Genomic DNA, 16,529 nt, shown 5'->3' with positions numbered 1-16,529 from the left:
ATAAGACTCTCCCTTCAGATCTGTTTTGCTGATTTTCTAGCTAATGGACTATTTTGGCATTCCTTGTGAATATTTTATCACATAAATACTTACTAACTTACCTAAAAATTGTAAGTGAAACAAAACATGGCTGGTCACTACTAAAGAGCAAATTTGAAAAGCATGCTTCCATTTCTAGTGCAACCATAACAAGCAGACTGAAGAGTAGACATCTAAGCTTTACCTTTTGGGAGCTGCCATTTGCTGTTAGACAATGAACTCACTTTTAAAACCAGATCTTTAAACTACATCATAGGAAAAAGTCCTCAGGGCTCCAGCTTATGAGGTTTAATTATTAGCTTCAGTACAGTTCAACTATCAGTAAGTACACTGCAAACCTACAACTATGGAAGTAATCTCTGCTCATACAGCTTTAGTTATTTTAAGCAACCCACACTGCAGGCTTTAGCAAGATTCAAAAATGAAATCTAAAACGTTGCTCTAGAAACACCTGAGCTGAAATGAACATTAGTCAGATATTATATTAAGTTTACAATATTTTATCAGATTCACAGAAACTTTGGCCTGTTTCCTGTAACACATAATCTGTTCCCTGTCAAACGAAATCCTGCAACAAATTAGGGTAAACCTACTTCTTTTATTTTTGAGAACATTTTTCTTTAATATTGGCTATCTCAGCTGGATAACTCACTAACACCTTTAAAGAAATAAAAGCACCAAAATAGCAAAATGATTGCCATTCAGTTTTTCTGGTATTTACATTCTTAAGCTGAATTAGTCCATTAAGGAACACTAACGGATCAATCTGACCTGCAGTAGTGAGAAGAAACCTAGTTTTGCTGGCTTTTCTAGGTAAGTTTCTAGACCAGTTGCAAACTGCTAGCAAAAAGGTGCCTGGGAGATGTCTAGAGTATGAGCCGGCAGATACCAGAAAAAGTGAATAATTCATTTTCTGTGTCATTGCCATAAGAAGCCAACATGAATAAAGAATATGAAATAAACCAGCAATGAACATATGCTTTAAAGGCACAGTACTATCATAACATTGAAGCACACCCCCTCTACTTTGTTTCAAAATAGACTTAACTTTTCTGCGTGAGGAAGTGCATTTGGTTTGTAAAAAACTTGTAACTCTGGTGACACGCAAACTCAAGAAACAGCAAATACAATACCTAGCGGAGCGGGCTCCCAGGCTAAAGCCCATGTATCCCTCAGCAGGCAACGAATCGTCTCCCAACTCCTTCAGATCCTGGGGTCCGAGGTATTTGTCCGTATCACCTGTCATTGCATCCTCACCTGTCAGTACAAAAGACAGGCTGAAATCAGAAGTACTGTAAATGTTTGCGTGCTTAGTAAGTCATAACGCCCTGCTCTGTTCATCAAGAAGCAATCAATCCTGTCACCCCCACTTTCCCTAAGGCTCTTTCCATGTAGCACGTCAATTATCCACCCTCTGAACGGGCCTGAGAAATAATTTTATTGGGGCAAAGCAAAACTCCACCTTGACACAAACCCAATGAAATTATATGAGGGATGACTTTTGCCCAATCATTTAAGCATGCTAAAGGCTTCTTCTGTACTTTGCACCACTTTTGCTTTCTTTACTAGCTGACAAACAAAAGTCAGGTTATTCTCTACAGAAAACAAAACCGAGAAAAACTTGGCTATGACAGACAGCCTGTTTGCCCACCAGTGCAGCAGGCTTGAACGGTCGCAGAGTAAGAGCAGGGGCCCGCCTTTCTCCCTAGATATTTCTCACTAACTTTTGCACGATTTAATGTAAGAGGGATTACTTTTAGGGGGTTGTTTTGTGATCTGCTTCACACCACCAGGCTGGTGTCCGCAAGGAAGCCCTTCGGACAGACACCACCACTCCCCACATTCACAACCCTCCCTCCACGGCCCGGCGGGGCGAGGCTGGCCCGGCTGGGTCCGGCCCGCGGAGCAGAACAAAGCCCTTAAGCTGGAGCCCCGCACCCAAAACCCGCCCAGGCCTTACGGTCAGCCCGTCGGGAAAGGCCATAGGGTGGTGGGATGCGCGGACACGGACGGAGGAGGAGACGATTAGTTTTGTTTTCAGAAAAAATGGGAGGAAGGAAGGTTAAATCTTCTTGCAGGCGCCGCAAAGGGTTAACGGAGCAGCTCCCTCCGGCTGGAGCATTTGCATAGCATTACATCATGCAAACCTACATTCCTGCATTGACAGAGCAAGTCCAAAATATGCCTTTCCCCCCACCCCCTTCCCTCAACAAGAGGGAGAAGAGCGCGCTCCCCGCAAGCTCGCTCCTCGCCGACATTCGCCCCACCGCCTTTGTCGTGATCGCGCTTGAGGTGAGCAAAAGTTGCACCACCGCGAAGTTTCACAGCGTGCGCTCGAGGTGAGTGGCTCCGCGACCCCAGCTACACGTTTCCCACTTTCATTCAAGGAGTTTAGGCTACTTTCCATTCACTTAACTCAGGAAACCACAGGCGAGCTCTGGTTTTGAACTAGCAATCACATCTAAAAATACCCTTTCAGCTACTGCTCTGCAAACGGCAAACACACAGACCGACTTTTTCCTCCAGCCCCGCAACAACCAGTATTTAAAAGTACAGTTTAAAAGACAAAAAGTTCATAGTATACCAGAAAACATCAAAAAAGAAAAAAAGAAAAAAAAGACCAAAACAAAACCAGAAATAGAAACATTATACATTAAGTTAAACGTCTTACTGTTTTGGAAAGCCATTTTCACCAGCTTGGTCTATAGGAAATATTTCCCTGGTGTTTCCAAGAATTCCTATTAGCCCTATTAGTCCTTAAGCAGTGATTTAAACTCCAAACCAGCACAAGCAAACTAATCCCTGTGGGTCATATTCGCTTTCCACTCAACAACCGAGATCTTCTTAACATCTTGATCTCTTCGTACTTATTTTAGGACATGTGTATCTCCGTCCTCCCAATTCAGATCAAAGTTCGTTACAAACATAAAACAAAATGAAAAATAATGACTACAGTTAAAGAAAACAAAAATCCCCTTTTAATCAGTGCGCAGACATCCCTTTAAAGCTGCTGCTGATTGGATTACAGCCTCCCTTGGCAAGCCTCTTGAATGGTGACATAAATGCAGGCACTCCAGTTATTTGTATGTAAATAAGGGTGCTGCGAGGGTGTAGTTTTTCTGTAACTTGATACCGGGGTTGAGCAGGGAGCGCGGGGCTGCAGGGAAGGGCGCTGGGCTGCGCTCCCGTCCGCCCCACCTACCCCCGCGCCCGTCCCGGGCCGTACCGGCCGCCCTGGCGCGACTTGAGCCCCGGCTGTCCCCTGGGTGCCAGCGCCGGGGGTCCTGGGGCTACTCCGCCTCCCCCCTCCGCTTGCCAGCGTGGGATGCTCGTGTCCGGAGAGAAAGCTTCGGGAGCTGCAGAAAAATGGACGGCAGCTTGGGAGGTGGGGAACGGCCCAGAGGGTGAGAGGTACGGGCAACCTTGAGCAACTGCTAACTGGGCCAGTAAATTTAGGAACTTCTGCCCTTACGACACCTGAAGACAAGCACTGCGCCACTGTGCAGGAGCAGATGAGGCATTTTCTTCACGAACATCGTTTGTCAAAGGCAAGGTGAAGAGCGATAAAAAGCTACTCAAGTTGAGCTGCAAAATACATTAGATGTTATCCTGCTCTGCAGCTAATCCAGCCAGAGCAGGATTACTCTGATGAAATGCTCTCATCAAAGGAAAAGCTGCATCTAGGAGTGGTAATTTCAAAGAATTCCAGACATTGTTCTGTGATCGTGGGAGGCTGGAGCAAAACGGGTGGTGCACGTTTCAGCAATCCCGCTCTGTTTAATTAGGTGCCACAGCCTAATCCTCTGCCTTTCAGGTAAGAGCACAGTGTTTGCTCACAGCACACTGGATTCCTGCAGAGAGAGGTCCCATGGAAAAGTGAAGACAAAATTAATCACTGAACACAAATGACAGAGAAATGCCCCCAAAAGTGAAACACTGAGGAAAAAACACCACCAAAGAAACTGCTTTGCTGCAGTTGCCATCCTTCCCTTAGTAACATGCTACCTGTCGGGGTAACAGAGGGCAAACAGAGCTATCATGAGTATCAGAAACTGTTCAAAATCCAGGAAAGAATAGCAGCAGCAGGTCAAAGTAAAGGCCCATCAGTCTGATACACCTTGTCTCTGGTAGCAACTGCACTTCACAGAATAATATAAGGGCATGAAACAATGGAAGTCCCCTGTGACATTTTACTAGCTGGCAGTGATTTAAGCATGTATTTTCTAAACCTGCAGGTTTTTATACTCATGAACAGGTTTGGTTTTGGGTTGTTTTTTTTTTCTCCTTTTAAAATTCTTCCAGTTATACTTAGAACTCTTGTAAACTTTCTGTGTTCCTCACCAAGGATTTGTGCAAGGAGTCATACAATCAACTACCTGTTGCAGAAGGAGCAGCGCTGAACACTGGTTTGCCTCTTGCTGGTATCATTGATGCCCCTTATTCCTGGACTTCTGGAGAGGCTGTAAGCATCACTGCTCACTTTGCAACCCACTGTTTCATACATCCTAGCCTATCCCTCATTCATTTTTTGCTAATTCCCCCCTCTAGAATAGAGACTCCTACTCTCTTTACTGTTTTCTCTCCAAGAAGCTTTTCCATACCTCTCATCACCTTTGTCACCTCTTCATGTTTTCCCCATTTTCCTGGTTCCTTTGCATGTCTCCCACTGGCAATTGCAGGAGTGCAGGGTAGGTGCTCTTTTTAGATGCAAGTAAGAAATACAGCCTCTCTGGCAGCAGGATAGAAGGCATCGTGTGGCTTGGGAAAAGTCCCAGACAAAATTTAATCATAGCCCGGGATACAAACAGGCATTTGTCATTGGCTTTGCTAAATATCTCTGAAGCTTTTGGCACTCCCTCATCATAGCCTGACCAGAGCTGCCTTATGGCAGAAGAGGTACAGCCACAGGGAAGAGCAAGATACTTTCAGTTGTAATCCAGGCTTTGGTTTCACATAAGTACGAAGAAAAGCCAATACCAGACCACTGAAACTTTCATCAGTCTGTAAAATCTTGTGGAGATAAGCTCAAAAAGTTGAGCCTAAAAATGCAATAAAGCAACCCCTCCCAAAAGCATCAATAACAGACTTTCATGCATGGGGATGCCCTGACTTGTCTTAAAGGCACTGAAGCTGCTGCATCTCAGCACCTACAGAGGCATCAGGCAGTGGGCACGCATGTTCTGTTATGACATCTGTCTAATCTACCAGGGATTGATCGGCGTGATACTTCCACGTACTGAGGAATCTCCATTAAATGGGCTTAAACCAGTGTCCTTATTTACACCCAAAGGTTTATCTTCTGAAGACCAAATAAGGAAAAAATTTAAAAGCTCAAAAAGAAATGTTTCTTATAGAATCATAGAATCAACTAAGTTGGAAAATACCTTTAAAATGGAATGGCTTGGGTTGGAAGGAACCTTAAAAGTCATCTAGCTCCAACCCTCAATTCTTGACTAAATTCTCAACACCTGAACTGTTTTTTGGTTTGGATTTCTTTCCAGTTTGCTGCTCGTGTAGTCTCACTCCTCTTTCTATCAGATCCCATTGTTTGCTGGCCCTTGGCCTCCAGGACAGCAGCAGCAGTTCTAGGGAGGGCCGTTGTGACAGAGCTCATTGCTGGGTTGCTGCAGTTGCAGCGGGGCTCCAGCTTCCTCCATCAGATTACAGCTCTTGTATCTACTCAGAGGGATGCTCCAAGGCTCAGCATGTGACAGCAGAGGAGGAGTTTCGCTCCAGGCCTTTGGCAGATTGCTCAGGTTGTGCTTTAGCATGGCTGAGCCCCCACTCTCCACAGGGTGAACCGCTGGGGCTCCCAGCTGCACAGGGTGTGGGGTGCGAGCTCACATCTGGAGACAGTAAGAGGAATGACCCGGTTCCTGCAGTCTCAGGTTTCACATTGATAAGATTTGCAATCTCTTTAAAAATAAGAGCAGAGGACATGCTCAGTACACATTGCAATTGCTCTATATTCTTCTACAAACTTTCAGCTACACATGAAGATGAGCCTTCATTTTTTTCCCACAAAATCATATTCATGTCTTTAAAAAATGCCATTTCTTTTTTTGCGGTTTCCCAACACTTAACGTCTTTTGGGCAGATTTGCCAGAGTAGTCTAGGAAAAGGAAGAAAATCTCTCTCCTCTCATCCAGTCTGACTCCAAACCAAACTGTCCTTGCAGGGAAGAGAAATTACACAACTTCCATGTAAATATTTATTTAGTGGGCACTGCAAGACATAAACACAAGGAAACAGTTCCCTGACATTTGTCTACGAGCTCAGAGACTCTACTTTCCATGCCTTAAATTTCTGTTATGAGAGAAACCTTGAGGATTGTGGCATATTGAGAAATCATTAAAAAAGTTTCTCTCACTGAAGAGTTTTGCTTATGACATGAACGTTGGCCAAGTGAGGCAGAACTCAGATTTTGGTGGTAGATTTGAACCCTTCTCTCACTTGGAAATTAGCACCCTGGCTGTGAGAGTTGTCAGACCACATTAGCATCCTGAACATATTTATTTTGACTAATGTAAGTGGATGCATTGTATATAAATATCCTATCAACATTGAGGAGTTGTGGGGATGGGTGTCGGTATATTGTCTTTACAGATGCGCAAGTCAGGAAAGGGAGACAAGCCATTGGTTATTACCTCAAAGCCTGTAATTCATTGGATGTCTTGCACACTGGAATACTTCAGCACAGATTAATAAAATACCTGTTATTTGATTTGAGAGCTTCTTTGCAGTGTTAGGTTTGAAAATAACCTTGTTACATATAAACCAGTCTCTTAGCTCCCCTAGTAACAGCAACATGGTTGCAGGACACAGCCTCTAGGGAAGTAATCGATTGCATTACCTGCTTTCCTAATTTTTGTTTTTGTTTGTTTGTTTTGTTGTTGGTTTGTTGGGTTGCTGTTTGGTTGAGTTTTTCTGTAGACCTGAGAGTTAGTGACTCTAAAAGCCTTCCACAGATTTGGCCTTAAAAATTATCCCATGCATTAAATGGCACATTTTGTAACTGGTTCTAATATTCAGATTCCACATAGGAGTGCTCCTCATCTGTACCTCACCACATGCTATGGAGTGGGATATGGCAAGAGCTACTGCTTTGTTAACTGACACAATTATGCACCAGTGTTCCAGTCAGTTAAAACAATATATTATATATTTGAGCAGTACAATAGCCTAAGAGGGTTATTTGAAAGACACAGGTGTATGGTAAAAACAGTATCCATTTGGAACTGCAGCAATGGGAACAAAATGGCAAACTGAAAACAAACCAAAAGCCTCAATGCATGAATTAAACAAGAGCTGCACACAATGAACTTACTAAATATCTTTTACACCTTACTGCTTAAATGCTATAAAAATTGAAAGTAAATACATCACTAGACCTAAAGAAAGAGAGATTAACTAAAGAAGCAAAGGAAAATTGAACCCCATCACTTGTTTTCCCTACTAGTGAAGAAAAAAATGCAGTTTTAATGCAAGTGAATGGGGACTCACAAAAATGCATTAAGGGCACTGTCCTCTCCATCAGCTCAAGACCTTCCTATTTCTGAGTGCTCACCTTGGAACCTAATCCTTCTGTGGCCTCTGGAAACCTACAGTTCCTGGAGAAATTCTCACAGATTCCTGCACATCCAAACCAGGAAGGTCTGTACTAGCATGGCTTGTTGGTAGAGGGGAGGAAGCAGTTGCCAAAGGGGTTTTAAATACTTGGAGACCACTGAAGCCACATCAAACTTGCTCAGCACCGAGGAGTGAGCTGGGTCAGGCAGGCTGCCTGTAGCTCAGGAGACTTACTTAGAGGCACTGAAAACAAAGGGCTTTATTGCCGCTCACAGATTTCATGTCACTCTGCAGGATGATACAGATAAAATCTCAGCTTCAAGATACTTCCTTAATACTACAAACACCAACATGTTGAGTCCAATGCAGCACCCTCCTTATTCAGCACAAAAGCAATCTGATGTATTTTTACTGAATGTCATGACTGAAATATTATTAAAATAAAAAAAATAAAACCACCAAAAAATCTCTGAAAATACTTATTTCCAGGCTGAGGGACCACTGTCAATGTAAATCAACCATTTCAGAGTTAATTCACATCAGAATTTAAAAAAAACAACAAACACCCTCATTCCTTCTGCCATTCACTTTCACTATCAGCTGTTTCTTCCAAAGTGTTTTGATATCTGACCCTTGTCTCCAATATTTATTTATTCAGTTACAATAATAAAACAATTCTCCACTTTATGGAAGCAGCAGCAAAAGGACTATTCCAGAAAAGTGAAGGTAAGTTGATTAAAAATTTGGGAGTAAGAAATTCAGAAAACATGAGAGGATTATTAGTAATAGCTCGAAGAATTTTTGAAAGCATTCTTAACTGTTAAGCAGAACTTATTGTTAATGAGATAATAAGAAAATGATCTGAAAGGATTAATTCTCAGACAGACGGAGTAAAAGGAAGAGGGTTAAGTATCACTGCAATACAAAAATGCACAAATACCTTCTTCAACATCTGACAAATATTCAGCATCACTGAGTATTTCAGGGGCATTGGCTTTACGAACTGTATGATTTAAATAAACAAAACAATTAAATAAAAGCATAGACTGTCAATGTGTCAAAAAAACAATCAATGTAAAGCAATAATGAATGTGCAAAGACCATATCCAATCAGTACTTTTCGGTGGTGGTTTTTTTAAACAAACATTTCTTATGACAAGAAAAGACTAAAAGAAGCAAGAGGGTTCTTAAATTTTTTAATACCTTCATCATCAGACATATCAAGAACTTCATTCATCGTTTCAGGTACGTTCATTTTGTGCTTTTCTGTAACAGTCTGTCAAAGACCAAAAAAATCATTTCAGAGTACAGGCATAATTTTTCTTAAAACTTACAGGTATTTTAAAAAGTAAATGCAAGGTAGAACATATTTTTATCTGCAGTTAGCAAACCAAGATTTCTTTTTCTGGATTCTTATTAACTTCCCTTTTATCGATGCACTGAACTATATTTAAAAAGATTACAGAAATAGGCAATATTATTTGTGTTTTAAACTATATTCACATTTTCATAACGGAAAAAGCAAAGCTGAAAGCAGAGAAGATGACTATCGACAGAAGAAACAAATACAGTTAAAAGAGTTTCTTGTTAAGGGGGTTAATAAGAACTCTTTAAATAGTCATCAGAATTTTGAGCGGGAATATGTAATCCTATTTAAACTAAACTTTCTGATGAAGTCCTTTGTCTTTAGAAAAATGCTGTAATTTGGGAGCAGGCTTAGTCTATGTGATTTTTTTCAGAGGTGCCTCAGCATGAATTGCGTGGTTTTCCCACAAATGAGAACAATTGCAACCACATGCAGGCTAAATAATACCCTTTAAGGAATGCGTGCACGAAAGACACTCAGAACTGATTGGTTGTTTTTCAGCCTAAGGTTTATATTAATTGAGACTCAGAGACCAATATTAAAAAAAAAAAAAAAGGGCAGAAAAGCCCAGTTATGAATGCCTGAAGTCTGTTCCTAGAGTACCTGTGTATCCCATGAATGGCACACTTGGGCACGTTTTACTCTCCAGCTGGTGTACAGCACAACAAGCACTGGTGAAGTTTTAGGTCACACCCTTCAGAGTTACTATTCAAGGAGTGCAGCAATTAAAAACCCCCGAATAAAACAAAGAACAAACCTCACACCAAAAACCACTCCTGTCTTTATGGGGGGGGGGGTATATTATATTTTTAAATATAGTCATATTTTATACTATTTTTAAACACCATTACTTCTCATCCTTCATATACAAATAAGAAATGAGTAACAAGTTCAGGCGGACAACACAGCTTTTCTATTTTCATGTATTTTATAATATTTCAGTTTTTCTCTGGCCTCATGAATATTCATTTGGCAGTTTATGTTTCTTGGGCTACTGCCATCACTTGGTATAGGCAGAAGAGCCCCTGCATGCTCAAACATCAGAAAACTTGTAAAAAGCTTCAGACTTGTTTCATTTTGTGAGAATTACTTGCAAAGATTTTTAACACATTGCCATTAAACTAGCAAAATCCCAGGACTCTTTTCAGGCGCTACTGGATTTTTTTTATTGTTGTTTGAGTATAAATTATAGTAAAATTAGCTGCATTTATCCCTGGCTTCATTAAATTTACCTTTGGGAGTTGTTTAGCCACAAGCATCAAAAAATAAGTCTTAGCATTCAAACTGAATTTTTAAGACCCTTAAGTAAAATATATAAAACAGGTTTCATTCTAGACTTCCAAAGTCTGAAAATTATACACTTGTGACTGATAAGCAGAACATTCTGATTTTAGCAGAAATTATTTCTGGGCTTCTCTTGAAAACAGGTATTTGGGTAGTACAGGGCTTTCAGCATCTAACATTTCTTATAGCATATTTCATAGCCTGACCCACCATCTCCCTATTCTTCTTCATCAACAGAACATAAATGATCAGTCACCTTATGCAGCACAAACTCCCCAGGTTTTTGGCTCTACAAGCTAAGAATAACCTTTTGATATTTGGAGTTTTTAGCATAAAAATGTAGTTTTACTTTTCCTGCAGCTACCTAGTTATATACTAAGCAATCAGTCAAATTTCTGCTACCCTTACACATATATATGTGTATGCCTCTGATATGCCTAAAAATACATATGTGCACATACTTCTTATTTTTAACCAAAAAAAAAAAAAAGTTGCAGAAAGGAAAAAGCAAATTTGGAGCCAAGGCTCTAAATTTATGTTCTTAAGACCCAATTTTGGCTTTACTACTATCGTAGTACATGGAGACTCTTCACCTCAGAAAACTGTTTTCTTCATTGAGCAATTTGTCAAAATGTTAGTGAACAAAAGGTCTGAGAAATATTTTGGATTCTGTGAATCATCATTTTTCTGACAGCAGGTAATAATTGATCACTGCTAGTCTCTTTAATCTCTCCCAGCTAACATTTCAAAAAGCCTTTCTCAGGGGCAAGGCAGACAACCTGGACTTCATGTATCTGTCAGTGAATGGTATCTCGGGTTGCAGGACCTGACTGTGGCTGCTTGTAGGAGACATCCTTTCACCACCTTTTGAAAGATGCCATAAACTATGCAGTAAGTTGCTATAAAGTCAATTCCAACCACTTCTTAAATTGGAATAGGTTCTCTCAGTCCAAATACAAACCATTATACAACAGCCCCCCTGGCAAACACTCTGAAAAGGCAGAAGCAACTTCTGTTTACACAAGTGCGTGGGAATGTCTTTTCAACCACAAACTGGCTCCTAATCATGTGGTCCGTGCCTTAAACAACAAGCTATGTGGAAAAACATGACAGCTATGACCAGTCATTTACACTGTTCATTTTTTGCTTGGTTGGTATTTTTCCTGCATACATCCTAATAGTGTCTACTACCTTAAAAATATATTTCGCATATTTGACTTAATATCTACTTTATGCTGCTAAAAGGAAATAGGTGGAAATTAAGCTGGAATCTCAGTAGACATGTAACTAAAAAAGATGAATACACTGGCTTAGGAAAAATTCTTCCATTTACTACCAAATAAAGCTGTACTTACAATTGTAGTCATGGTCTCTTCTGTCACCACCTTCAGTGTGTCAACAACTGAAATGTAGCCAAGCCGTTTTGCAATGGCAAGGGCAGTGTTTCCATTCTAGAAATTGAAATGTTTATAGCAAAAGTTGAATATTAGTAAGGAAAAGTGTAGAAACTGCTAATTAACTGTACAGGAATGCACAATAAAGGCCAAATAAATGTTTGCATATTGGTGACTGAAAGAAATATATTTTGGGTAGTAGGATATATAACTAAGTTTTTAACTCTTTACAGAAATGGGATGAAAATGGAAAGATTTTCAGATGTTTTGGAAGAGATGATGGCATAGAGGACGTGGGAGCGATGGGAATAGGCTTTCTCTGCTCTTTTCATCTCCCACCAGACACATTTTTTCCACATTTCCCTTTCTCAAATGGTTTCTGAGGGGTGGGACAACTGAGCCCGAGAGGGAAGCAGCAGCTTCACAGTGGCCCCTCTGTGCTTACCACAGTGAGCTCGTTGGGGGACGCGCCATTCTGGAGCAGGACATTGATGATGTGGGTGTGCCCCTGCTGTGCAGCCTGGTGCAGTGGTGTGTACCCATTCTGTGGACGCAGGGAAAGGGAAAGGCTGCAGTGAGCACAGTGCACAAGCTGCCTCCACAGAACGAGTGAGGCACAGGCAGAAACTCACCTTTGTTTTGGCATTAACTTTTGCAGAATGTTGCAGAAGGAAGTTAACAATTTTTATGTTTCCGTAGTGGCAGCCAACATGCAAAGGAGTGTATCCCATCTAGAATGAACACAAGCAATTAGTACATGTGAATATCCCACACATCCCGTAACAAAACCCCCCATATATGAAACAGCAAAAATCCTGTTAAGTTTTATTTCTTCAAACTATGCAAAACCCCCTCCAGCCTTGGAAAAAACCCACACTTCCCATGAATGTGCATTCAAGTCCCATTCTTAGTGAACCTCTCTGAATGCCTTTTATTTCTGTAATCTTTCGCTTCCTGTCCAATAGCCAGACTATCAGGTCTCTGGGAGAGAGCCCACTTTTTTCATAGAATGATAGAATCACTTAGGTTGGAAGAGACCTTCAAAATCATCAAGTCCAACCCTTAACTTGGCACTGCCATGTTCACAACTAAACATGTCACTAAGTGCCACATCTACATGTCTTTTAAATACTTCAGGAATGGTGATTCCACCAGTTTCCTGGACAGCTTGTTCCAGTGCTTGACAATCCACAGAGAGTTAGAAGTGGCATTTCATCTTTCCTTTGTACATGCATGTCAGGTGTGGCCAGGTTAGACAACTTTGTCAAAAGGACTGAGGAGGCAAGTCCAAGGTCATCCCAGGGTTCAGGAGCCAACACTACACACATGCTTAAACTCTGAGGTCAAAGCTCCTAGAAAGACGGGGAAAGGCAGAAGGAGAAAACCTCAAATGTGAACTATTTCCGCCAGTGGGAAGCTTCAAGTGTCCATGGGTTTAGATATGTAATTTTCTTCATGTCATGTTGCCTCTGATACCACTTCACACAAGGTTACCTAATTTCAGTTGTATTAATACATGCTAGAATATGTTAGCTGTGCCAGTGACTTTAAATTAGGGTGTGTATTTTTTTCTTCAGTTAATTATATACCACTTACCATTTAAAGAAACTATTAGCTTTGACAACCAGGACGAGTTAATCAGTGCCAGAAACAGCACTGGATCCAAATTCCATTGGCATCAGCAGAATGAAACTTTCCATTGACTTATGTGATCATTTTATCAGATACCAACTGATTATGAGAAACTTTTCCCACAGAATACTTGTGCATAGTGGTAGGAGCCTAAGCACTAGCTAAATTGTAATCATCATGAACTGGACACTGGGACCTCATCTTACAGCTTCTGATAGTTTAGGGTTGGCCTAATAGCTTCCTACCAGTGCCCAGGGTCTGAATTTTACAGCGTTCCCTAAGCTGGCCAGAGTCCTGAGTCTTCAGCAGAATGCTGAGTGTACTCACAGCCATGTACCTCAAACACAGCTTCTATGGCCCCTGCTCCTACATGTCCAAAGATAAATTTAGATTGAAACACGGCCAAACTATCAAAATAATAAGTGAAAAAAGAAACCCAAAAAACGCAAACCAAACTGCTGTGAAACCTCCTCATACAAGAACTTAATCCCTTGTCTCCCCCTTCAAAATACAGACCTCTTAACATGACCTGCAAGGTCAGTGAAAATCCAATAACATAAAACCAACAGGTGAGAAGAAATCCAAAGTCAAGGGCCACCTGCTGGGAGCCCTCTGCTAGCAACCCTAAAACATTAAAATCTGAAGAGTATCAGAGAGCCAGGAACAGCTGATATCAACCTTCCCTTTGAAGTGATCTGTAAAGACTCCTTTCTTTAGCTTGTAACAATGAATATTGAAGAAGGAGCTATCAAAAGCCTGATACTTTCTGCAGTACAACATCAATTTCCTTCTGCAATTTGTATATACAGAGATTTACATGTAGTACCTTCATAAATGGCTAGAGGAATAATTACTGATGCTGTCACTCCTGTCCACCCTGCTGTTTAAATCAGAGACTAACAAAAAAATTTTCCTCTTTCCCATCCAAATGTATGGTTGAAATCGTACATTTTTATGGTGACGTGGTCACTATCCTCCCTGTTACAGTTCTTTGTGTCCCAGAGCTGAAGCTGAAGGAGGCTCCCTCTCAAGCTTTCAGTGCTCCTGGCTTGGTCAGTTACGGCAAATGGAGGAGCATGCACTGAAGGGCAGCTTCTCTGCTACAGACATTACGCATGTCCTGAGTAGCAATGTGGACACCTGCTAGCCTGGTGGCAAAATACCAGTTTCTTGTCTGAGCTCCCTGGAGGGGCCCGAGAGCTTTCTATTAAGTTTGCCATACCCCGTGGTCATGTCACATCACGTTGTGTTTGATGAGGCAGTGCCCAATGCAGCACACGGTCACTGACAGTAGAGTGACAGAGATCTGACATGGCAGGTCACATCTCACTGGGCATGTTAGACCTCATCAGCCACCAGAGGACATCTTTCATGCTTATAGTTTGTAGTGAAGACATTGGTCAAAATAAAATTAATTGGCAAAATGTACTTTTAATGCCCAAGACCCAGAAAGGATATCCTTTGCTTCTCAGCTACAGTACAGATTCCAGCATTTAGCTGTTTCTAGCTCAGGAAGGTATAACGTTTATATATATGTATCCCAACATCCTCATGGAAAACAGATATTCTGTTAACTTTTCTGAAACACTCCAACTGGCAGATTCTGCAATTACACAACCAAATTAACTATAAAAGTAGTCATTCTCACGGATACTTGAGCTTGCTACTTTCATTCTCTACAGAATGAAAATATAGAAATATTTTGTTTCAAAAGCCACTAATAATTTAAACAAAACAAAACCAACCAACCAAAAAAACCCAACCAAAAATAAATACCCCCCCCCCCCAGCCTCACAATTATGCACATTTCTGCAAAGCAGTTTAGGTTCAGTTGTATTTACTGGCAAAGTGCCCAGGGACTTATTAGGCATTTTAGTATGAAAGAAGTTACTTCCAAGAAAATCAGGGCTTTTGTTTAATACAGCTCTAATGTGCATCACCTTCTGGCAGTCAGCTGCCATGCTGCTTCTAGCTGTTTTAAAGAATGAGCAGCAATATGGGAGTTAGCAGCTGGGAACGGCTTATCAAAAGCCAAAAGAATAAGTGCCAAAAAAAAAAAAAAAAAATCAGAAATACTGAGCTTTTCAATTCTAATGGAACACACAAAGACAAAGCATCCCTTATTCTCTTGCCCTTAAATTCCCTTTTTCGAGGGAAATTATCACAAGTGCTGTATATCATGTCGGTGAATTACTTTAATGTCTTCCACTGGCAATAACCATAAATCTTAACAGCTTGAATTACTGCGTCTTTCTAGTCATGCTGACTCTCAAGCTGCTCTGCTTTTGTTTCTCTGCTGTAAATGTCAGACAATGAAGCTACAGGATTATTGTTGATAAGGCTAGAAAATACTCTAGATCCAGAGATCACAAAGGCATCCAGCCTAGATTGAATGAAACAGGCAAACCTATGTGTACATACACACCACTGCTTTGCTGAATCAGGGCCTAACATGTTGCAGTACCTTCCAAGGTTCATTATTGCACATTAGGCTGGAAATTTCCATGCAAATGTTCTGGTAACAGCCAAGCATGCACCAAGAGCCAAGGAGAGAGATAATGTACCATGAGGTGCTGGAGCAGGGCCAGAGAAGGGCAATGGAACTGTTGCAGGGCCTGGAGCACAAGTGCGATGGGGAACAGCTGAGCGACCTGGGGGGTTTAGTATGGAGAAGGTTCAGGAGGGACCTTATCGCTCCCTTCAACTGACTGACAGGAGGACGGAGGCAGGAGGGGGCTGGTCTCTGCTCCCAAGAAACAAGGGATGGGACAAGAGAAAACGGCCTCAAGCTGCACCAGGGGAGGTTTAGATGGAGATGAGGAACAATTCCTTCCCCAGAGGGTTTTCAGGCATTGGAACAGGCTGCCCAGGGCAGTGCTGGAGTCACTGTCCCTGGTAGTGGTCACACACTGTGTAGATGAGGCCCTCAGTGCCATGGGTTAGTGATGACCTTGGCAGTGCGGGGGTAAGGGTTGAACTGGATGATCTTCCAACCTGGTTGACTGTATGATTCTATGAAGATATACTGAAGATATCTGTATATGAGTGTTGTGTATGAAAGTGATTCTTCTCTATAGCACTTTCCCACCCTCCCACCCTCCTTTCTATCTCCTTCTGCATCTGAAAATTAGGTATTACAATGGAAAGGTTGGATTGCTCTTAGGAACCATTATAGCATTCAGGCTGGTATGTATGGGGCTCCTGCCAGAACAAGGCAGGCAGACCTGAATAAATCTCCCTGAATA

The 16,529-nt window shown here is 41.5% G+C and overlaps 1 protein-coding gene across 9 annotated transcripts in view; it reads right to left on the bottom strand.

Moving 5' to 3' along the window:
• Positions 1–16,529, bottom strand: part of ANK3 (ankyrin 3) — a 379,207-nt gene that overhangs the window by 71,405 nt on the left and 291,273 nt on the right. For 7 of the 9 annotated variants that reach the window (XM_061449032.1, XM_061449040.1, XM_061449062.1 and 4 more), the window contains 6 exons: positions 12,285–12,383; positions 12,098–12,196; positions 11,614–11,709; positions 8,812–8,884; positions 8,549–8,611; positions 1,173–1,296 (listed from right to left, as the gene is read on the bottom strand). In XM_061449032.1, coding sequence (XP_061305016.1) covers positions 1,173–1,296; positions 8,549–8,611; positions 8,812–8,884; positions 11,614–11,709; positions 12,098–12,196; positions 12,285–12,383 — 554 coding nt within the window. The remainder of the gene's footprint in view (positions 1–1,172; positions 1,297–8,548; positions 8,612–8,811; positions 8,885–11,613; positions 11,710–12,097; positions 12,197–12,284; positions 12,384–16,529) is intronic. The other 2 variants (XM_061449069.1, XM_061449079.1) reach the window with 1 other exon arrangement.

Source organism: Pezoporus flaviventris, unplaced genomic scaffold (genome assembly GCF_033815535.1).
Source record: "Pezoporus flaviventris isolate CSIRO_AGI_PZ_B2104156 unplaced genomic scaffold, CSIRO_AGI_Pfla_v1 ptg000001l, whole genome shotgun sequence".
Lineage (NCBI taxonomy): Eukaryota > Metazoa > Chordata > Aves > Psittaciformes > Psittacidae > Pezoporus > Pezoporus flaviventris.
The sequence above is the reverse complement of the archived record's forward strand: the minus strand, read 5'-3'. Positions and strand labels throughout refer to the sequence as shown.